General features: G+C 35.9%; 1 protein-coding gene across 1 annotated transcript in view; it reads left to right on the top strand.

The window, feature by feature from the left end:
- LOC109619925 (polycystin-1-like protein 2) overlaps positions 1-24,997 on the top strand; it is a 45,542-nt gene that overhangs the window by 18,393 nt on the left and 2,152 nt on the right. The window contains exons 14-26 of the mRNA XM_066088139.1: positions 2,520-2,634; positions 2,849-2,943; positions 3,038-3,160; positions 3,310-3,401; positions 3,534-3,633; positions 4,183-4,440; positions 16,098-16,251; positions 16,418-16,872; positions 17,367-17,597; positions 19,127-19,413; positions 19,685-20,290; positions 20,626-20,876; positions 24,618-24,931. Coding sequence (XP_065944211.1) covers positions 2,520-2,634; positions 2,849-2,943; positions 3,038-3,160; positions 3,310-3,401; positions 3,534-3,633; positions 4,183-4,440; positions 16,098-16,251; positions 16,418-16,872; positions 17,367-17,597; positions 19,127-19,413; positions 19,685-20,290; positions 20,626-20,876; positions 24,618-24,931 — 3,081 coding nt within the window. The remainder of the gene's footprint in view (positions 1-2,519; positions 2,635-2,848; positions 2,944-3,037; positions 3,161-3,309; positions 3,402-3,533; positions 3,634-4,182; positions 4,441-16,097; positions 16,252-16,417; positions 16,873-17,366; positions 17,598-19,126; positions 19,414-19,684; positions 20,291-20,625; positions 20,877-24,617; positions 24,932-24,997) is intronic.

Genomic DNA, 24,997 nt, shown 5'->3' on the forward strand with positions numbered 1-24,997 from the left:
TCACTGAATCTACCATTGTTGCCATTAACTAACTTCATTGAATCCCAGACATTTTAACTTATATTAATCATTGAAAATTCATCCAAATAAATGCAGTTTCATTACACCAGTAATTTTTTGACAGCTATAAATCATTAAGAAAAGCAGGAAAAAGAATCTTGTCAATGATGAATTATAATGAATGAGAGCCAAAACATGTTTCCTTATTAACATATGGACTTTGCTGATGTTTATAAGTTTCAGTTTGAAACTGATGTATCTTGTTTTTTGCCTCAGGTTGTAAAAATTGTTTTTTTGTCTCCACTTTTGTTCATACATGTTATTTTGAATGTCAGAAAAAAATATGTGCCTGCCAGTGAATGATAATATTCAAGATACATACTTAGATAAGAGTCCTTCATAAATCGAGAATTTTGCAAAAAATGATCTTTTTGTTTGTACAATGCACAATTCTGTATAAATGAGATTGAGGCATTAAAGCTTCTGTATTTGACTGCATCTATCTGCACACATTGCATAAAGCTGTAGATTGTCTAGTTACTGTGGGATCTTTAGAATTGGCTCAATTTTCGTGGTATTTGTGGGTAGCTCTTCCCCACGACTTTACATCCTCAATGAAAAAAAATTTAGAGAGTTCTCTTTATTACTGAAACCTATCAAAGTACTGAGAGTACTGAAAGACGGGGTCTTGAAAGTTTGAATTTGTTATTGTCCTGGATTTCCTCGAATATGCTTCCAAAATTTATGAGTTTGAATTATTTGTTACAATCTATATTAATTCAGCTTTTTTGCAATTGTCTGATAATTTGTCTAAATTTTACTCTATCCCAGCTTTCATAATTGTAGAAAATTGAAACAACGGTATATTTTGTAAAATAAGACCCCAAGGAAAAATTTTAAAAATTACTACTAATCGGGAAAATCAAACAACTATATCAAAGTAGATCATTTTAATCATTAGATTTATTCAATTTTGTGATCCAAGGGAAAATCCACAAGTCGGACGGTATCCATAATAAAAGTTTTATGAAAACCCCGAAAACTCTTAAACTGGTGAATTAACAAACATAGTGAACATTTGTATACCGATAACAAACACAGGCACCTGACGTTAGAAATAAAAAATTTTAAAATAAGATTCCAAGAACTTTGACAATTAAAAGATTTGTCACGGTTGCCATTTTGATTTTTAAGACCGACTTATCTGACACGATTTTCTTTATTTGCGATTCATGCAAAATTAAAATTAATAGGTAAAAATAAATCTGTTCGCCACTTACTACTTTTTTGTGTAAACTCGTGCATCACCTACACGAATTACGATACAACCGCTCTTTTCATTAAAAATCATACTCCGAAAATCAGAGACATAAATAACAGAGATTGTTAACTCCGCCATTAGCATGCAAATGTTACGGGACCAACCTTAATATGAGAACTATAAGTGCAACAGCAATCTTGTATAAGTCATTAAATTTGAACCTGATAGTGAACATGAACATGAACCTGTAAATATTTTAAGCATGTTTTATTTATGAAATATTTACAAAAACTCTTTGTTTAGTTTTTAAATTACTTTTTAAAAACTTATTGACTTTTTACAAAGTAATGGTAATGCATTACTTTACTCATGTAATGGTAATGTAATGCATTACTTCAAGAAAATTAAGTAATGGTAATGGTAATTTAATGCCCTAATTCATGAAGTAATGGTAATGTAATGCATTATTTTACAATGTAATTCACCCAAAGCCTGATTCCAACTAAGCCGGAAAACATGAACATAAACATTTAACTTGGTTCTTCAATCGATTGTATATTATATCATATGATGTATAAGTCTTCCAAAATGTATAATCTATTATAGATTTTGCTTACAATGCATTGTTTAAAATTTAACTTCGGCTTGCGCATGAAGTTTGGTAGTATTAAGGTGAAAGATTGTCAAAATAAAATTCACACCTTTTCAAAAATGGCACATTGCGTTTGGGAACTTTAATTTTGATTCCACCATCAACCTCTTCTATTGATTAATGAGCTCGTACACCAACTGAATCGTCAACGGCGCTGTGCATTCAGTTCCGAAACTCATTCCACATTTGAACCCGAGCAAGAATATTTTGATCAATAAAACTATTTGTTTATTTTCTAAATAGAATTTTGTTTATACACAGAGGACTTAAAAAGATTTAATGCGTGTTTTTATAATACATATTTACTGAAATGCATGAAAACTTTCTGCACTATTTTCTTACGCGTAGACTCAATTCATGTGTTCTGCGCGTGCCTTCCGGTTTGAGACTTTGGCTGACAGTAAACCAATAGACGGGGTCACATGACCCCGTCTAAAAACCGACGCATTCACAAAATTACATACCCACTTATAAGCGAAAAACCCACATCTACAAAAATTGTCCCCCATAAAACTAAATGATTCCACATTACATTGATAGGCACTGCCTTTGGCGTCCGGCTCAAATGTTGGGGTGTCGATTGTTTTGTTACATTCAATTTGGTAGGTACTGCCTTTGGCATCCGGCTCGGATATTGTGGATGTGATTTCTGGGAATGTCCTCGGTAACTCCAGCTCCACAGGGATAATCAGTGACCTACTGGCGGCTGGACAGCAGTCAGGTATGGATTAATCTGACAATCTGGAGATAATCTACAAGATGATAGATGAAAAAATTCAGAGATTTGAAATCATTATGATTGAACTTAAGAATCTTAATTAATTAATCTCATTGATATCTGTAATACATGTACCATGGAATTCCCACTCGCATATAAGATAAAGAGGCATTTGCTTATGATATAATTGAAGTACATGTATGTGTGAATTTTACAGCCGTGACACAGATCTTACAAACCTCAGTGCTAGCTCTGAATACTGATGCAGCAACAAACGCAAGCAACACGGACAGGAAACAGCAGCGCACAGAGGTTATTTATCACCTTATTCGCATTCATTAGAGTCAATATACACCATTGATGTAGCCGTGTAAGCCTGTAAGATTGTTTTACCCTATGTCATTAGGTCAGAGAAGCAGTGGTTGCCATTCTGGCCAATTCTTCCACTAGTTCCCCGGACATTGAGACGGTCACCAGTATCCTAAACACAGCCACAGAAATCCAGGAAGAACTATCCCCACAAATACAGGTAATAAAGGATGTTTTCCTACTGAAAAAGGGAGACTACTCAATACTAACAAAATCTTGCAATTTATTTAAAGTAGAACATTAAAATGCAATATCAAATCAGAAAGAAGACAAGCATTTGGAATGATGATTTGGGTTTTTTGGCTCTAGGAACAGGCAACAGTCCTATATGAAGGAATGACTTCAGCTTTTTCAAATAAGTCAGCTAATGTTTCCCAAAGTGCAGCTGAAAAAACTGCAGGGTAATTTTAAATAAGTTTAATTAAAATCATATAATGAGCAGTGATATTATTTCATGATTATTTATGACCTTGGATAGCTATGGTAGGATTTTAATATTTCTCAGTACTGACTCGGTATAATCACTCTCGCAGGCTGCTGTTAGAAGGAGTGACCATGCTGCTCGACACACGGACCAGCTACGGTACAAAGATTCTCCACATGGGACCACCCAATGACACCCTACAGAAGGAGGTCTCTCTCCACTGATACCGTCTGATTTCATAGTGTTTTTGCTTTTGCATAATGAAGTACATTACTAAATGCTATGTAGACATATTTTGAAATTACGTCTACACACTCAGAAATACCCTGAATGAAATCTTCACTTAAATTTGTTTCAAATTATTAATTATCGTGAAATATTTTGCTTTTGCACACTATGATATGTTGACAATGTTCACTATTAGACTTGATTTGCAACTACAATGAAATTTATGGGTACAACAAGTTGAGCAGTAGAGAAATTGGTTTTTTTGTAAATTGTTCATTATAACAAGCACTGAATAACTGCTCAAATGTTTATGTAATTTAAACTTAAATATTTAGACTTGACTAAAAATAAGTGTTTATGTTGTGAATATTGCTAAGGTAAATTTAAAATGTAAGTCAATATAAATTTAATTTGCAACAATGCCCTCTAAACCGGATGGGGCCTAATCTGGTGAAAATTCTCAGAACCAAGTCGACCAGATAAGACAAGATTTACTTTACAAGTGTTTGACTGTTTCCTGTGATATTAAGGTCAAGAGTTCAGCAGAGAGGCTTCTGGGTATTGTGGACAAGATTACCGACATCATGATGGACTACATCACCCCCGATGCTGCCCCGTCAGTGTTCACCACCTCGAAGATGAACTTGGCTCTGTCCAAAGCCTCACCTTCACAACTGGGGGGCAAAAAACTGTCCTTAGACAGGGGAAACAACTCTGGTGATTTTACGATCCCCTCTGATGGGAAGTTGTCTACCTTGTTAAGCAATACCTCCTTTACAAGCATCCAGGTAAATACTCCGAGACGGTTTTTGTTTGGGAAATTTTTTGTTTGCCTACATGTTTTTTGTGGCATAGAATTTTACCAGGTTAATAGTACCGTGGTAAATTAAGAAGGCTAGATGGTCGTGGCAATTTTTAGACTGTTTTGATCTTCTCTAAAAGAAGAGCTCTATATAAAGATAAAGTAAAATACTCAAATGTTAAAGCTCAAATTTATGGAGTTTTAGCTCACCTGAGCTGAAAGCTCAAGTGAGCTTTTCTGATCACAATTTGTCCGTCGTCCGTCTGTCTGTCCGTCTGTAAACTTTTCACATTTTAAACTTCTTCTCTAAAACCGCTTATCCAATTTCAACCAAATTTGGCACAAAGCATCCTTATGGTAAGGCAAATATAAATTGCAGAAATAAAAGACCTATCTTTATTCAAAGCTGAGAAAACCTCGAAACTGTAGAAAAAGGGGGTGCATTTTTAAAAATCTTCTTCTCAAGAACTACTGAGTCAAATTCAACGTAGTTTAGCATAAATTATCCTTATGGGAAGGAAAATATAAATTGCAAAAATTAAGGGCTAATTCCGTTTCAAATTTGAGAAATTTACGGAAATGATAATAAGACAGAGAGAATGAGGGTCAATCAGTTTAACTTCGGGTTTGGTATTCCATATCTCAAAACCCTCTTTGAAACAAAGAAGCGGCCATTTGAACGTATAAGAAATGGGTCAATCTGACAAAGATGAAGTTGGTTGTTGTGGAACAGTTTGCGTGTGAAAGGAATATTTGAAACGTGCAAGATACATTAATGCCGATTTTGTGAAGTAAATTGAGATTAAATTTTCCAATGCGTTGACATTTTCATGGTGGTTTTAGCTTGTTTTGATTTTCGTTTCCTTTTCATGAATTACGGTTTGTAACTTAGGGGAACTATCGCCTGTAGTTTGTAATTTTTACGTACCAATCAAATATAGACATCGGAAAGTAAGACAGCTAACTGTTACTTGTGGAAAATAAGATACATTAACAGGTACCTTACTTTAACAACTGAAATACAAATTCTTATGGTAATACGGTATGGTTTTTGCGTAATAGTTGATTAGGCCTAAGAAAAAAAATTGTTTGTTTCCGCTTTCCTGACCGACCCTAGCTTTTACCCCCCGACTAAAAACTTTTTTAAAGGATTTTTTATGGAAAATCGTTTATTTTCGTTTTTATCCGATTTCGAAAAAAAATTATTCAAAATTTTGGTCACAAAAACGCTTGAAGCAGTTACTCTTCTCAAATCAGTGTAACTCAAACGTTTTGTTTCAAAATGGCTGTATGTTTCCATGTGTTGTAGATTTTAATAATGCTCTCATCGTGGCAGAGGAAGTATCTAATATATAATAACATTTTTAGCTCACCGAGACGAAGTCAGGGGGAGCTTATGCTATACCCTCGGCGTCGGCGTCGGCGTCCGGACCTGGTTAAAGTTTTTGTTGCAGGTCCTGTATCTAAGCTATTACTTGTCCTATCTTCACCAAACTTGCATGGATGATGCATCTGGACCTACTTATGGACTTGAAAGACTTGGATGCTGAATCTGAGTCCTAAATTTCAGATGCTGGAGGAGGTTAAGGTTGTTGGACCAGGTTAAAGTTTTTGTTACAGGTGCCCTTTGATAGCAATATCTAAGTTACTGCAGGTCTGTACTTCACCAAACTTGCATGGATGGTGTGTCTTATGATACTGATGCACCAGACAGGCTTGAGTGCTGAATCTGAGCTATAGGTTTCGGATGCTGGAGGAGGTTAAGGTTTTTGGAGCAGGTTAAAGTATTTGTTGCAGGTGCCCTTTGATAGCAATATCTAAGTTACTGCTGGTCCGTACTTCACCAAACTTGCATGGATGGTGCGTCTTATGATACTGATGCACCAGGCAGGCTTGGGTGCTGAATCTGAGCCATAGGTTACAGATGCTGACAGAGGTTAAGGTTTTTAGAGCTGGTTAAAGTGTTTGTTGCAGGTTCCCTCTGATGATTATATCTTAGTTACTTCTTGTCCTAACTTCACCAGACTTCCATGGATGGTGCGTCTTATGCTACTGATGCACCAGACAGGCTTGAATGCTGAATCTGAGCCATAGATTTTGGATGCTGGAGGAGGTTAAGGTTTTTAGAGCTGGTTAAAGTTTTTGAAACAGGTGCCCTCTGATGATTATATCTTAGTTATTACTTGTCCTAACTTCACCAGATTTCCATGGATGGTGCGTCTTATGATACTGATGCACTTGACAGGCTTGAATGCTGAGTCTGAGCCTTAGGTTTCAGATGCTGGATATGGTCAAGTTTTTTGGAACAGGTCACATGTTTAATTGATAATAGTACTATTTCAAACTTGCATAGTTGATTAAACTGTAATATGAATGAATCACAGAGGAAGCTTCAGATGCAGATCTTGATCTCCATTATCAGGGATGCTGAAAAATATATCTTAGTTATTACAGGTCCTAACTTCACCAAACTTGAATGGATGGTGTGTCTTATGATACAGATGCACCTGACAGGCATGGATGTTGAATCTGAGCCAAAGGTTGCGGATGTTGGAGCAGGTTAAGGTTTTAATTGCTAGTGCCCTCTGATGATGATATCTTAGTTATTACTGGTCTGAACTTCACCAAACTTGCATGGAGATGCGTCTTATGTATACTGATGCACCTGACAGGCTTGAATGCTGAATCTGAGCCATAGGTTTCGGATGCTGGATGAGGTTTAGTTTTTTTGGAACAGGTCACATGTTTAATAGATGATACCTTGCATAGTTGATTTAACTAAATTATAAATGAAACGCAGAGGTTTCTTCAGATGCAGAGCCTGATCTCCATTATCAAGGATGCTAAAGAAATCTCCTACCTCACTCAAACCTGTTCAATAGATAGATGTGTTTGTTGATAAATGATGTAACATGATTCCTATGATATAGTATTGTATGGTATGAAACAATATTGTTTAAAATGATACGATATAATATCATATGTAATATTATAAAAAGTTATATGATTCAATATGATATTGTATCAATTTTTTTGATATTTTATGTTATGATATTGTATCATGATATCGTTATGTAAAGTATTGTATATTGTGATACAATATTGTATAATATTATATTGTATTATTAATTTATTATTTTATCACATTATACTATTACATAAGATATTGCAAAATATAATATTGTATCCTATGATACAATATTGTATATTCTATAATATTGTATCATAGGATATTGTATAAATATGATATTAGTTTCTGTAATATAGAATAATATCACATGAAATTGTATAATATGATACTGTAATATTATATAATATAATATTTTACTTTATCACATAATATTGTATCATTTGATATGATACAATGTTGTATCAAATTATATTGTATCATTTGATACAATATCATATTATGTATCAAAAATGATACAGTATCATACAATATCATACTTTGTTTTCCCTTGGACTGAAATGTCACATTTTCATTGGTTTAAACATAGCACGTGACTGCCTCATATATCTCTATATTTGTTCTGTGAGAAATAATATTAGGCAATATGGCCGTCATTGGTCGACGCCTTGCTTACTCATTTCGACATTTCATAGTATTTTATACATAAACTGCATGCCGTAAGTTCTTAAAGTATTTGGAGTAGTTGCCCTTTGAAATTCTTTAAAATTAGAGTAGTTGCCCTTAGAATATTGACGTCGCATTGTTTTGTCTGGAGCAGAACAAAATGGCAGCGTCGAAATTTGCTCAAATCTCTGCAGAGGAAAGGGAGAAAACATTTAAAATTGAATAGCAACAAAACATTGTAAGTAAACATGGGTGAAGCAAAGATTTTGAAAGAGTATTTGTAAGGTGAGATTGAAAATTTTGAAGAGTTTAAATGAGTTAAATTGGACGAGATGTAAGGCATCTTGTACATGGCTTTGCGTAGATCATCGCTATTTGTGAATAAATACCCGGTATGTCGCTTGAAAGTCCTCGAGAAAACAAAACACTTATTAGGTTAGTTACTGACTCACTACGGAAATATATTGGGTTGATCAATCTCATAGAAGGCTCGGCTTCGCCTCGCCATCTATGAGATTGATCAACCCAATATATTTCCGTAGTGAGTCAGTAACTAACCTAATAAGTGTTTTGTTTTCTCGAGGACTATCAAGCGACATATTTATTCACAAATAGCGATGATCTACGCAAAGCCATGTACAAGATGCCTTACATCTCGTCCAATTTAACTCATTTAAACTCATCAAAATTTTCAATCTCACCTTTCAAATACTCTTTCAAAGTCTTTGCTTCACCCATGTTTACTTACAATGTTTTGTTGCAATTCAATTTTAAATGTTTTCTCTCTTTCCTCTGCAGAGATTTGAGCAAATTTCGACGCTGCCATTTTTTTGCTCCAGACAAAACAATGTGATGTCAATATTCTAAGGGCAACTACTCTAATTTTAAAGAATTTCAAAGGGCAACTACTCCAAATACTTTAAGAACTTACGGCATGCAGTTTATGTATAAAATACTATGAAATGTCGAAATGAGTAAGCAAGGCGTCGACCAATGACGGCCATATTGCCTAATATTATTTCTCACAGAACAAATATAGAGATATATGAGGCAATCACGTGCTATGTTTAAACCAATGAAAATGTGGCATTTCAGTCCAAGGGAAAACAAGTAATAGTATTATACAATATAATATATGTTTCAATGTTATGATGTATTATGTAATATGATATTGTAATATAAATTACTATATTGTTTTATATATTATGATATTGTATTATGTGATCAAATACAATAACGTATAACACTATATAAATAGTGCCTGTTTTGGAGGGTAACTGTTGAAATTGACACCCCGAGACAACCATTGTCAACCGACGCGAAGCGGAGGTTGAATATGGTTTTCGAGGGGTGTCAATTTCAACAGTTACCCTCCCAAAGAGGCACTATTTATTTTATTATACTGAATGTCTTAATTTTAAAGAGACTTTTACTGCTTTTATATAGAAATGAAGTGAATTCTACGGCAAACGGTAGGCGCATAATTTATTCGCATCTAACAATTCGTTTTGTTACCTGTTGCCAAGTGTGTTGCTATCGCTGAGGGTAATAGAATGGATTACCAACTGCGTCTAAACCAATCAGATTTCAGTATTTAACATGAAAGTATAATAAAATACAATGTCATATCATACGTTACAATATCATATCTCATCATTGTTTATTATGGTATTTTATTGTATTATATGATATATGTTGTAAATATGATAGGATGCAATATTTAATTTTATATTATTGTATTGATTAACATCTGAACATATGATTATATTACAATTTTTTAACAGATGAAATACGATATTGTGTCAAAAACAGAATCCATGAATATCCAAGATCATAGAGTATGATTTTCATTTAATATGATAAAGGTGGTCTCGTAAAGGTGAAGTCTCATAAGGGTGATGTCTCGTCTCGGTGAGCTTTGTAATCTGTGATTACCTATGTTTGTGTTTTCTTAGGACCAGCTTAATAGTCAGGAATGATATTAAAAGTATTTCTCATTTTATACCATTCAGCAGTGTCAGTATCTAACCGGCATGTATGGATACTGCAATATTAAAGGTAAAAAAAATATTTGAAAAAATTTAAAAAAAATTCCGACCGACCGACCCTACTTTTTTTCAGCATGAAAGCGGAAACAAACTATTTTTTTTGTTAGGCCTTACTGCAATGTGTTTTAGGCTAGTTGTAAGTATTTTCTCGTCTATTCAGTCTAAACGGAGATTAATTTTGCTGATGGAAATACTAAGTGCGTGAACATGTAGCAGAGACATAAATAATTGTTAGCTCACCTGAGGTGAAATATACAGAGAAATATCTTTAAAAATATTCTTCTCAAAAATCAATCGGCCAAAAAAGCTGTAACTTGTGTGGAAGCATCCTCAAGTAGTGCAGATTCAAGCTTGTCCAAACCATGATCCCTGGGGGTACGGTGGGGCCCCAATGGGAGATCAAATTTTTATATACAAATGTATAGAGAAAAGTCATAAAAATCTTCTTTTCAAAAACCAGTTAGCCAGAAAAGCTGGAACTGTGGAAGCATCTTCAGGTAGTGTAGATTCATTTTTTTTTAAATCACGATCCCCGGGGTAAGGTGGGGCCACAATGGGGGTCGAAATTTTTACATAGGAATACAAAGAGAAAAATCTTCTCGACAAAAACCAGTAGGCCAGAAAAGTTGTAACTTGTTTGGAAGCATCCTCAGGTAGTGTAGATTCAAATTTGTTCAAACCATGATTCCAGGGTTAGGGTGCGGCCACAATGGGTGGGTCGAGTTTTACATAGGAATACATAGGGAAAAATCTTTAAAAAAATTTCTTCTCAAAATCCAATTGGCCAGAAAAGCTGTAACTTGTGTGGAAGCATCCTCAGGTAGTGTTGATTCATTCTAGTTTTTTCAAACCATGATTTCAGGGGATAGGGTGGGGCCACCATGGGGGTCAAATTATGGTGGTGCGTGTAATTCGGTATTATCTCTACGTAATAGTTGATTAATGCAACATGTTCTATTAAGATGTTCAGCAATTTCAATCTAAACGGAGACTATTCTCGCTGCTAGAAATATATAACTAAAGTATATATATGATGAAAAATAAATTGAGTTTTCTCTTTGTTTTAGTGCAGTTTTCTCTTGTTTTAATTGTTTACATATTCCTATAATTTTACTAACCTGAGAGTCAAGCTTCGAGTTATAAGCAAGATACAGACCCTGAAACGTGCTACTACACCAGTTGCACGGTTCGGTTCGTTACGCTTTATGAACGGTACGGTTCGCTTTGTGAACGGTACGGTTCGTTTTGTGAACGGTACGGTTCGCTTTGTGAACGGTACGGTACGCTTTGTGAACGGAACGGTTCGCTACTTGCACGGTACGCTTTGCTAAAAATAGCTGCACGCTTTGTGAACGGTTTGCGCGCTTTATTAATGAGGTAGGCGTGGCCTGAACGCTTTGATTTTTCTCCATATCATTTTGTTTAGTTATTGCCCGATCTACTTCAGCAAGGTGGTAATTATGACAAGAATTTTTCTTTTTTTTATATGATATATTACAAAAGAATTTCAATCGATCTATTTAAAATCAGAACGTCCATCCGTTCCCCCGTTTTTGATACGTTGCGTGAATCGTGTACTCAGTGACAACTGGGAAGCGGGGGTAATTTTAATTTTGATCAGTCTGTTATTATTAGTATTTAATTTAGATTAATGTAATCATTCAGATAGATTAAAAGAACTGTTTGACTTTAATCCGATATATTTCTGTTAATTTAGCGAGCTGTCGATAATTTTACAAAGCATCTTGAGTTTTTATTTCTATAAATACTTCTAATCCATTTAAAATTGCTATAACAAATTGCCCCGACTTTATTCCGATATTTTTTTAGTTTAGTTTCCTTTATCGTTGTCTTGATTCTCGGCTAGTTTTTATTATTCATAATTCGTATGATCATTCTTTATTGCGTACTACTGTAGTATTATTGCCGATCGCCGATTGCCTTAGTGAATAGACGATGTAAAATTAATGGATAGATAAGAAATCTTGAAATCAACTGTTATATAGTTTTTTGACACGAATTTTTATTCATTTAAATATCAATTCTATGATTTTCTGCACTTGTTTGTATACATAGATCATACCTACATCTAACCCGTCATCGCTTCTCTTATCTGAACTAAGATCGCGTGTATAGTCAAAATATGACTATTAGTTTTTGTTTTTCCGTTAAACTATACATGTTCATGTAACATAATTCATACGATATGTACACAACTGGATATACACAACAAGTCAATAACTTTTATTTATATAATGGCGATATTTATCATTCTGTTGAACAAGTGTCCGCTCTTCACTGTATGCATGCGATTTGGCTGATGTTTTGATTGTTTTGAACATATTTTATTGAATAAACAAAAGGATCAGAAACAAGTTCTAACAACTTACAAGTTCCTCTCCTTAAATATAACAATAGTTGTCATGCATATGAATATAGAACAAAATAATATAATATTGATATACACAAAGAAATATTATTTAAATCTCAAGGATTCGTCTATAAACTTTTGTACAGAAGCAAAAATGCTTTTGTTGATATGTAAAGGAAGGTTATTGTTGCCATATAAAAGTAAATCAGTATCAATATTGACTAAATCTAACATAAACAATTGATCAAACATGTTGTTTCTCGCTCTGGAGTATTTTTTACAAGAAAAAAAGAAATGATACACATCTTCTGTTTGACCACATAAACACAACGGATTATTTATAATATTACGTTTACAAAGATCATAGTTTAATACACAGTTATGTCTCAGCTTTGTATGAATAATGTTGGTACAGCGTTTACCAAAAGAAAAATAAATAGGGGGTTTCGTAACTTTAGGCATATGTTTGCAAAACAAATTGATTGAGGTGGCTGTTCTGGCTTCTATATTTAGTGAATTCCATTGATTGACAGCATTGGGTATAAATGATTTTTTAAGTAAATCTAACCTGCACTTAGGTACATTAAACTGATCCTTGTTTCGTGTGTTGTATCGCGATATATTTTCCCTCTTATTAGGAATAATATCACATAAATAATCAGGGAGACTCCCCATGTTAAATTTGAACATAGTTTTCATCTTGGCGATGTATCGTCTGGTTTGTAAAATTTCCCACCCTGTTTCTAAGTAAAGCGCTTCCCTTGGTACAAAAATTGGCAACCCAGTGACAATTCGTGCAGCACACAATTGAACTGGCTGACGTTTTACAAATGCTGACTAACCTGTTTATATTTTATTTACCTTTTTACACACATACTTGTTGTAAACAGGACACGAAAACATACCCGGTAATCAACAAATGAATGTTAAAAGTTATAAATATGTAAGAATTTATCTAGTAACAAAAATAATACGACAGCGAGGGAAAACGACTCTGATCGCCAGTACATGAATTATAATCATGAAATTGGACAGAAATTATTGTTGAATAATTTAAAATAGGAACACTCTTTTCAATAGGGATATAAGAAAACATAAAACAAAAACGTTTCATTCGATAATTTTCTTCTAGCCATATAGGAGGAGCCAAGTAGCACGCGGCGCGTGGCTTGATCTGTACTGTTATACTTAAACTGATTGACAGGCGAAGCACGTGGAGTCCTGAGATAAAATCCCGCTCAAATGAACAACTATACAAACCTAAAGCGAAATTTTAAATAATAAAGTTCACTGATAAAATTTTAATTCAAGTATTATAATCAACACACAAGTTCTAAATTTTAAAAGAGCTGTGTTAGTGCTTACATGTACTTGTTATCTCATTCAACTATTTATGATTTAATTAATCATTGTTTTTTGGTACATTAATGTACCCGGTAAATGATATTTTTATCGCAATATGTGAAAATCCCTCATGAATAGAGTCGCTGAATTGTTCCACGGATCCACGCGCCGATAGTCTTTCGTGTAGTTGTTTGTGTCCATTTCTACAGACGGTTCTTTTGTTTTTTAGAGATTAAGAAAAGCCATGAAACTAACAAAGTAGAAGTAAGATATATTCAGACTATACACACGACAGATTGTGATGAGTAACCTAACAAGTGCCCGTGGAAAGGTGTGAATACCGGCATCTCGTGTACACCTATTTAAGCGTCCAAATATACAGAGTTAGTTGTAAAGTACAATAACTGCTAAAAACCAAAGAAAGACAATAACACCTGTTGTGTATAGAACCAAAGATCAGCTTCTGTACACGCGTTTCGCACGAGTGATTTTTGTTCATGTGAAATCACGACGCCATTACCAGCTATGCGGGAAATAAAGTTGAAAGTTATTTTATGGAATGCGTGTACTTTTTTCCCGTTCAATGCTTGCATTTAATGCATTAAGATTTTGTACATGTATTTATTTACAATTCATCATACATGTATGAGTGATTTTTTGTTTATTTATTGGTACATAAATAGCTCAAGAACAAATCACTCGAGTCACCGGTAATATGTGGTTGTCATTTACATTTTCTGGGTCTGCGTAACTTAAGTCGACATTTTTTTTTAATTTAAAAAGGATATAAAATCATATATAGATATATTTCAACCTTGTTTAGCCATAGTGTATATATATATATTTCTAAACAAACGCTACTTTTCTAACGTTTCGGGTAACGAGATCTCTCTCTCTCTCTCTCTCTCTCTCTCTCTCTCTCTCTCGATCGATCGATCGATCGATCGAATCACTTAAAGCTATGTAAAGTCCAGTATGTACCCAATGTTTCAAACATTTCATAAAAAATAATCAAAATAGTATAACCACGGATTGTGTGAACGTTAATAGTTTACAATGTTTAAGAAATCGGCGATGCAAGTTTTGTCGAAAAACAAAGAAATGGTTACGGTCTAAGAAAGGAAATATTTTTGTGACTGTTTTAATAAGAATAACAGTTTTAAATCTTAGTATGTGTTATCTAATCCCGTATAAAAAATCTAGCAAAATATTGAACTTATCTGGTCAGCGATAATCTCCGTCCGTATTCATCGAAAGACATTAGGTCAATAAGCCATATATGGAAGTTGCACGCTTATTGCACGGTACGGTACGCTTTTTTGTCCGTCTGGAGGCGGGTCTTGCATAAATTATCTTGCACGCTTTTTGCACGGTACGGTTCGCTTTGTGAACGGTACGGTTCGCTTTGTGAACGGTACGGTTCGTTTTGTGAACGGTACGGTACGCTTTGTGAACGGTACGTTTCGTTTTGTGAACGGTACGGTTCGTTTCTTGCACGGAACGGTACGGTTCGTTTTAGAGGTGTAGTAGCACGTTTCAGGGTCTGTACAGAGCTTTGCGCACAGTGCTACTATATGTTTGTACACAAAGCTGAGGCATCTTTTAGTTTGTTTATATTTTAAATGCAGCTATGCTGAATAGGAAATACCAAGTTTAAAATTCTTAAGTTGAATGTAATAAACTCATGTGAACAAAAACATGACTCAAACCAAGCTATGTATCTTGCTTATGATTCTACGATTGACACTGAAATTTTGGTTGATCAATAGAAATGTCTTGCTAAAAGGATGATATGCTGTTCTTACTTTCTGGTGCCCCTTCTTCAACGATGAATTGCATAAAATCTACACAAATTTTTGATAGTTTTTCGAACACAAGTAAATGAAAACTATGCCTTGTAAACAGTTTCCATAGGCCTGACACATTATTATTATGAGGATAAAAGCATTATTGGTGTTCTTAAAAAATTATTGCAATGGAAAATCATCTTTGTTTGGTATTCCATGAAGGTAAATATGTCAAAGATTAAGTATATGCAAAAATAAGTGAAAATTCGGATATTCATTTTTGGTTAATCTACCGGGGGGCCACATGGCACAATATCTTTTGAACGCCCATATAAAGCCAGTGTTGCTCAGGTGAGCGATGTGGCCCATTGGGCCTCTTGTTGTCTCTAGTTTATTGCTTAACAAATCATATCTAAAAATTTAAGGTAGATCTGATGGTTAATCTTATTGACCATCCAGCCTCCGTAACCTGTCCAGATTTTTGTGTATGCCTGTAAGATCTGTTCTGTTATTCCTCAGGTGATGCTGACTGAGAAAAATCCCTATATCTGGGACCCCGCCTCTGACTCTCTGACCACACCCATGGTGTCCTTGACCCTCAGAGATGACCTTGACCAAAAGCTCAATGTCACCAGTCTCACAAACCCTGTAGATGTTTACATCTCCAACTTTAGTATGTAGCAATTACCATAACTCTTCATATACATTGAAATGTACGGTTGATTTTTTGTCTTTTTTTTTTTTTTTTTTTTTGAAAAACCTACAGACATGATTTTTTCCTTTTGAATACATGTAGTTAGAATCAGACAAACTGATGACATAAATTTGTTTGTTTTTAGATCCAGTGATACAAAAATCAGAAGAAAACTTCACACTAAGTGTACAAGATTTTGATAGTTTTAATGCCACACAGACAACTGAACTGTGCAGAATAATGACCTTTAACTCCACAGAAGGAAGATCTACTGTTTTCACTGTGCGACCTTTGACATTTAACCTCACTGTTAATGTCATTGAAGTTCAGAACAGAACCAACATGAGTCATCTTAATGTCAGGGCTGCAGGAGTCTCACTCAGTAAACTCAACAACTTTACACACATCTTTAGTTCCTTTCCAACTGGAGAAGTCTCTCTAGCATTCTGTATTGACCAGACGGTGGATAATTACTTGGAGCTGAGCCGTCAGTGTTTGACCTTAACCTCCTGTGGTTTGACCTTGGAGACCCAGCTGTACTTTGCTGTGTGTATGTACTGGAATGTCACAGAGGACAAGTGGTCTTCAAGTGGATGTCAGGTGATCCTAAAGTCATTATTTTAAAGAAATTATTTATGCCTCCAAGTTTTCTACTGTGCAATCAATGTCTTTTCTAATTAACCTTTCCACAATAACCACATTTATACTGCTACTGTAAAAGTTTACATTTGGCTGTGCATTCTATTTAATTGTTTTTCGTGAAGCAGCTTCCTCTAAATCATGTACTCTGCTTAATGCCATGCACATATGTATTAATTGTGAAATGTACATTTAGAAAAGTGCTCATTCAAAATGACGCTAACATTGATAAATCAATATTTGCCAAATATAATATATGCTAAATATTATATGTTTACAGCATTATGATGAGCAAATTGTTATAGTTAGGTTAAATGATGCAATCAAAACAATTCCTGTGATGTCACATTTCAGTAAACTATGTCAGTTTCCCCCGCAAAACAGCAGTACAAGCTGTTACCATAAAGGATTTTATTATAAGATTATTATAACTACTTTATTTGCTGAAATCACAGGTAGGTCAACAGACAACCCCGGCTTCCATGCATTGTCAGTGTACACATCTGACGGCTTTCTCCGGTAGTTTCTTGGTGGCGCCTAACTTTGTTGACCCGTTTGCTGATGCGGCGCTGTTCCTGACCTTCTTCTCTAACCCGGTGGTGGTCTCCTGTGTGATCCTGATCTGGCTGATCTACTTCACTCTGTTGACCTGGGCCAAAAAACAGGACAGACTAGACAAGTACAGGGTCAGTGGTCAGACATAAACAGGGTCAGTGTCAGGGGTGTGCAATTACAAAATTTGGCCACTAGCCCAGGGGCTAGTGGGAGTACCAAAGTTACTAGCCCAAGATTCAAAGTTACTAGCCAGACTATTTCGGACATGTCGACATTTCATTTTATAAAAAACACTAAATTTTATGTACATAATGTTTTCTCCTGTATGATACTAGTATATAATTATTAATATACAAAATATTTATTACTTGCATGTTTTCTGTGGTAGACTAGTTCAAAAATATTCAACTTCATTGATCTCTCACATTTTAGTTACAAAATTGGTTTGGGTACCGTTTATATAATAAAACCCAAACATAACATTGTGAATGTGAACAGACTCTATAAAATCACTGCAACTATCTATGTGTGCATGCATTTTATCCTGTTTAATTTCCAGGTACAAAATATAACTATGCAATTAATTACGTAATGGTAAATTTTAATTAAAAATAATGGAAAATGCACAAATAATATGCAAAATATGATTATTTTTGAATTCACCAAGCAGGTCACTTTAAAATGTGTTCATGAGAATAGTTAGTGCAGAAATTTATAATATCTCTCTAATGCATCTCTCTCTCTCTCTCTCTCTCTCTCTCTCTCTCTCGCTCTCTCTAACTCTCTCTCTCTCTCTCTGTAAAAAAAATTATATTAAAAAAGCCAATGAATACATATTAAAGGAAAAGGAATCATTTTACAGTGATGTCACTTGAAACAGCTGCACAGGTAACTACGGAAGCCATGTGCAGTGAGGCGTGACTATCTCGTCTAGCCACTGGTCAACACTGTCGGTAAAACTTCAAAGTGTGAAACTTACAGCAGAGTGTTTTTTCTCAGAAGAATGTAGCACGAGAAAAAAATGCTTAAGAAATTTTTAGGCTATCATGACTTAAAAGGAGCAGATATTATGCCTCTGTGATAACAATGACGATACACTTTTCCTACTAGGACACTGCAAATTTACCGGCATATTTTGCCAACTCTGGTTATGATTTACTAGCCCGACGGGCTACCACAGTTAATGTTTTTGCTAGCCCGACCTCTAAAATCGGTAGCCCCGGGCGTCGGGCGATGGTAATTGCACACCCCTGAGTGTCAGTGGTTAGTTATATACAGGGTCAATGGTCAGAAATGGTGGAGTGTGATGAAATTGAAGGGTTTGGGATGTGGAAAATCTGATTAATCTACGAACCCAGTATTTGCATTTATATAAAGATATAGAGAGTTAATGTAAATCTAGTGTTCTTATTGTAATTTTATATTCTAAGGGAGGTGAGCTTTGACAATTGAATTTTAAGAGTTATTTTAAACATCTTAATGCATCCTAGTTCTCAACAATAACTACGGTATTTGTGAGCAAAGGTCGATTTTATCGCTTATATTTTTATTGCATGGATTTACAGTACTGAATTCGAATCAACAATTAAATTTAACCACAATTATTTGATCTTTTGTAGGATTTAATCCAACGCAGAGTTTTGACTTTTTAATATTTCAGGGTGGAGTCATCATTGCCCATGAGAACAACCCTGACCACAAGTACGCGTACCTGGTGTGTGTAATCACAGGGTGGTGGAAGAACGCCGGCACCACCTCCAGTGTTAGCCTGTCCTTCGCTGGAACTGAGGGCCACAGTGGCCGCCACTGTCTGAGCGAGTCCGTTCCAGGGAGACAGTGCTTCCTGTCAGGATATGAGGACTGGTTCCTGGTCACCACCAGCCACAGTCTTGGGGACCTCCGGAGTCTCTCAGTGTGGCATGACAGCTCTGGGAAATCCCCACATTGGTCAGTCAGCTGTGAAGTTTAACACATTTGAATTAAAGAAGATAATTGAAGTCTGTAAAAACTGTCTGTGTTTTAAAATATGAAGGCAAAATAAAATAAGATGAAAGAAAGAAAATATTTACTTAGTGTGGTAAACAGAAGTAAAAGTCTAGGATTGTCAAGAATAACAGAAGGCAATAATGTAAAAAAAAGATGCCAGTACAAAATTTTCTCAGTTTTTGTTCCAATGTTTTTAAAGGTGAATAAATGTTGTCTTACCTGATCTCGGCAGGTACTTGTCCAGAATCCTGATAGAGGACCTCCAGACCCAGCAGACCTGGACCTTCCTGTTCAGTGACTGGGTGGCGGTTGACAGGGGCTCGGTCAGTCTCAAGGTCACCCTCCAGCCCTGCTCCCTGGAGGACCTCAAGTCTCAAACCAACCAGCAGTTCCTGTTCAAGTCGAGCCGGGACCTCCGAGAGTCACACCTCTGGCTAAGCATTGCTTCAAAGCCCTCCTACAGCTCCTTTACCCGCGCTCAGCGACTGTCCTGTGCCCTCTGCCTGCTTCTGATGACCATGCTGACCAGTCTGATGTTTCATGGGATTCCCACTGATGACCCGGCAGACCAGGCTCGAGTGAGCTACATCACAATCTCGCTGTCTGATCTCGTGATTGGGGTACAAAGTGGACTCATCATGTTCCCTGTCAATATACTCATCATTCAGCTCTTCCTAAAAGCCAAGAAAAAGCCAAGGGGCACAACTCCTGTAAGAGTAAAGAAGAAGAGAAAGAAACAGAAAAAAAATTCTGTAAGTGGCATTGAAGCTGGTGAGGGTAGCGAAACACTAGAGGAAGAGGAGGAGGAAGAGAGAGAACCAGCCAAGGAGGATGGGTTGTGAGTGAGAAAAATATCATCAGTAGTCAGTTCTTCCTGTACATATTTACATTTTCAGACAAAGTGCAATACTATTCATGAAGTTCAAAGGTTTTTTATCATGAAAAAATAAGCCACCTGTACCTTTACATGGTTTTGTAATACTAGGAGTCCAAATATACCTGTGAGCACTTGTTTTTATAAAATGGCATGTCAGTTTTCTGGTCATTATCATTTTTCATACATTCAAATCTTTTTATCCAGTATTTATGCACTGTGTCTTTTCTTTCTGGTTTGAGTAATGAATATGGTAGGGTACAACTTAAACACTGGTACCATCTTCCCTACCTCTTTAGACTGCCATGGTGGACGGTCTACATTGCCTGGACATTGGTGATCTCCCTTTCTGTGGTCTCCTCATACTTTGTCATGTTGTACGGACTAAAGTACGGCTATCAGAAGAGTGTGGACTGGCTTGTCTCCTTCTTCACTGCCTTCTTCCAGAGCGCTTTCATTACCCAGCCATTCAAGGTCATCGCCATCTCCCTGGTCTTCACCATGATTCTGAAGAAACCAGTGGTAGTGCAGGGAGGGAAGGCCAGCACAGGTAATATACAAGGTCACAGTCAGTGGTTATACAGGGGGAAAGTCCAGCACAGGTAATATACAATGTCATGGTCAGTGGGTGTACAGGGAGGGAAGGCCAGCACAGGTAATATACAAGGTCACAGTCAGTGGGTGTACAGGGGGAAAGTCCAGCACAGGTAATATACAATGTCATGGTCAGTGGGTGTACAGGGAGGGAAGGCCAGCACAGGTAATATACAAGGTCACAGTCAGTGGTTATACAGGGGGAAAGTCCAGCACAGGTAATATACAATGTCATGGTCAGTGGGTGTACAGGGAGGTAAGGCCAGCGCAGGTAAGATACAAGGTCACAGTCAGTGGTTATACAGGGGGAAAGTCCAGCACAGGTAATATACAATGTCATGGTCAGTGGGTGTACAGGGAGGGAAGGCCAGCACAGGTATCACACAAGGTCACAGTCAATGGTAATACAGGGAGGGAAGGCCAGCACAGGTAAGATACAAGGTCAAAGTCAGTGGAAATACAGGGAGGGAAGGCCAGCACAAGTAAGATACAAGGTCATAGTCAGTGGTTATACAGGGGGAAAGGCCAGCACAGGCAAGATACAAGGTCATAGTCAGTGGAAATACAGGGAGGGAAGGCCAGCACAGGTAAAATACAAGGTCTTTCTCAGTGGTTATACCGGGGGAAAGGCCAGCACAGGTAAGATAAAAGGTTATAGTAAGTGGGTGTTCAGGGGGATAGGCCAGCACAGGTAAAATACAAGGTCTTTCTCAGTGTTTAAACGGGGATACAAGGTCTTTCTCAGTGGGTGTACAGGGGGGAAGGGCCAGCACAGGTAAGATACAAAATCATTGTTGCAGGGGAAAATGAATATCTATTCAAGTTGTTTATGAATGTTATGGTGGGGTTATTCATAGTTTAGGCCTGAAATTGTTATACACTGTCTTTCAAAATCAACAATTTAATTAGATTCTTACTTTATATTATAATAGTGCAGGTGGTGAATGTCTCCACTTTTGATCTGCTGTTAGGTATTCCAAAGCAACTAATGTTTAAAAATATTTCCTTTATAAGGTTATATTTACATTTACCAGTGCCAAATTGAAGCGCCAGTGGGGTTTGCTTATTTATATTTAAATATTTAATCGTATGATGGCTTAAAATTATATAGATATAAGGAATAAGGAATCCTGAGGTGATAATTTTGGTCTGGGCGTGATCAAGTCTATCATAAAGCTCTTCAGGCTTTATTGGATTTGATCCCGCCCCGACCAAAATTATCACCTCATAATACTCAAAGAATGATTCCTTATTCCTTATTTATTGTCAAAAATTGTACAGTTTAAAAATATTGAAATAGTGATATATTTTAAATATGATAATTATAGAACATATGTACTCTGAACCATAACAAAATCCCAAAGTGTCTCAAACCACTGCCAATCACTTAATGCTTAAGGCTCTCTGGTCTAATCATACTCATTAGATCATTCATCTAAAGACTGCCCTGATTGTTCTGTCTGGTAGGGAAATCAGTTGACTACTTTTATCAGAAGTCTCAGCTCAACTGAACTCTACTCACATTATGTTCATACTTTAAGTAGTTGTCTGGGAAGGAACAGGCCTTCTTCCCATGTTCTCTGTCTTTCACTGTCAGTCATGAGATATTATGAGGGACCATTACTATGTAGACTTGGGGAAATATTTTGAACTACCGGTACCTGAAATCCCTGGCAGTTGTTAGGAGGTGCATGTATTTACATGTATATGTAGCACATGTAAGTCAGGTCCAGTACAATCACTAGATTTAGCTATGGAGCTTGAATTACCTTCATAGCTTTATTTGCCTACCTGAAATAGGTTTGTTAAGCGAACTTTATGAAATTTTGCTTTCAATGGAAAACAGGCAAAAAGTTGCAAGGAATTGACAACCTATATTATTTTATGTACAATGTAATTTTAAAAAATCAACCCTGAACCAAGATAGTTTAAACATTGCTGCTTTTGAGCAGTTTAAAGCAAAACATGCATTTTCATTGTTTGCCCATTGTGTGCAATGAGGCATGAATAAGTGTGATTACTTCATATTAAGTTCTGAATTATTACCAATTATTTATTATGTTAACCAGAATTGTTATTAGGGCCCCGCAAGAATTTGCGGGTGCCCTATAGTAATCACTCTGTCCGTCCGTCCTTCTGTCCGTCCGTCCGTCTGTCACTCTTCTGTCCACAAATTTCCTGTTTTTTTCTAATAACTTTTTTTATGGTTGCCCAATCAAGTTCAAATTTGGTATGGTAGTTCAGTAGGCAGAAATACATATTTTGATGCTAAGTTTGGTTCTCTATGTCTTCTGGTTTGGAGCTGGGGTAGTGGGGTAGATTCCTAACTATGCACAAGAAAAATGGGCAAAGAGAGATAACTGCTGAGAATGAATGGGCAAAGAGAGATAACTGCTGAGAATGTTACCATTGTATACATGGAAGGCTGTGCAATATTTTTCCTTTGGGATTAATTAACCTTCCACAGGAAGAAAATCCTAAGCTTTATCTTTATCTGTCACATTGAGATTAATTACTGCACTGCCTGTGTCTGCAAATGAACTTTGTTTTGAAGTTAAGGTCAATTTTGAATGATGTGTAGTATTGTGTACATTTTTTGAAATATGGATTTAAAATATAATATTCATATTTTATTTCGGTTAAAATACCGTACACAATGATTTATAATAATTTTATTGAATAGAGGCAAAGCCTAGGTATCATTGCATTGGTATCAATTCTTTGTTTTTTTAACAAATTTTATTTCATCCCATGTTAACCCACTTTATCCCGTGGATATGACTCATTGGATATTTTTTTGATATCCCACAGTTGTGACTTTACAATGGGATTTGCCTAGGCATAATGAAGTAAAATAATGTAGAGTTTTATAAACAGTGTAAACATTGATTGCGGTGTATAAAATATGGGATAAATAGAATCTCATGATTTGTAGTATAATATGATTTTTATCCAACTTGTGTGTTTTATCCCCTCACTAAGGCTCAAGAAAAAAACACTTTAATTGTTGGATGAAAATCATATCCAACTACAAATCACGAGATCCTATATATTCCAGTTCTTTACATCTTCTGCCGGGCATTTATTTTTCATCATTGTTAATATAAAGAGGATGGAATTCAAATTTTTTTTCACTTCTCTATATTAATTGTCATAGCGGGGCCCTTCCTGACTGGTCAGTTTTCTAGTTTTTTTGCTTTTCATTTAAGAAGAAGATGTTTGATCACTCCTTAACAGTTATACATAGCCTCAAATTTATACCTTAACAGTTATACATAGCCTCAAATTTATACCTTAACAGTTATACATAGCCTCAAATTTATACCTTAACAGTTATACATAGCCTCAAATTTATACCTTAACAGTTATACATAGCCTCAAATTTTAAAGAAATTTGATTGAATTTGCACCCAATGAGCACCATTTTTCAGGAATTGCTTTCAGATCATTTCGAAGTTTCAAAGTTAAACTATTACCGCACATAAGTCCAACTTTTTGTACGAATGTTCATTTAGGAACAAATTTAATTAACTCAAGCTATGCAGCTAAATTTTGTGATTGTACTGGATCTGTAAGTAGTTAAACTTTTCCAAAAATCAGTATACTGTAAGTTATATCAAATAAGTATCACTGTCCTTCATTTGAAATAAGGAGGTTACATATCATTTTACATTTTACAATTCATTTGACATTTCAGAGAAGATGAGTGAGCAGTTTGACTCTGCAGACAAGCCCCAGAGCCGCTACGTTCCAGACCCACTCTCTCGACGACTAATGAACAGGATCCGCAAAAAGCTGAAACTTGAAGAGGAGATTCACGTTACCCTGAGAGACATCGCCCTGTACGCGCTTTTTGTGATCTGTATCCTTTTCATGGCGCACGGTCATCGGAACGTCGGCAAGTCACTGATGATGCGCCGGTACATGGAGAGCGTGTTTATTGAGCCCAGACACCCTCCCATCTACTCCCAGGCCTCGGGCTTCTCCACGGACATCCTGGAACTCAATAATGTAAGTTTGTTGAAAGTTTCCAGGATAGTTAAAAAACTTTTATGTTGCCCTCTACCTAGCATTAGT

This window comes from Magallana gigas, chromosome 6 (assembly GCF_963853765.1).
Source record: "Magallana gigas chromosome 6, xbMagGiga1.1, whole genome shotgun sequence".
Taxonomy (NCBI): domain Eukaryota; kingdom Metazoa; phylum Mollusca; class Bivalvia; order Ostreida; family Ostreidae; genus Magallana; species Magallana gigas.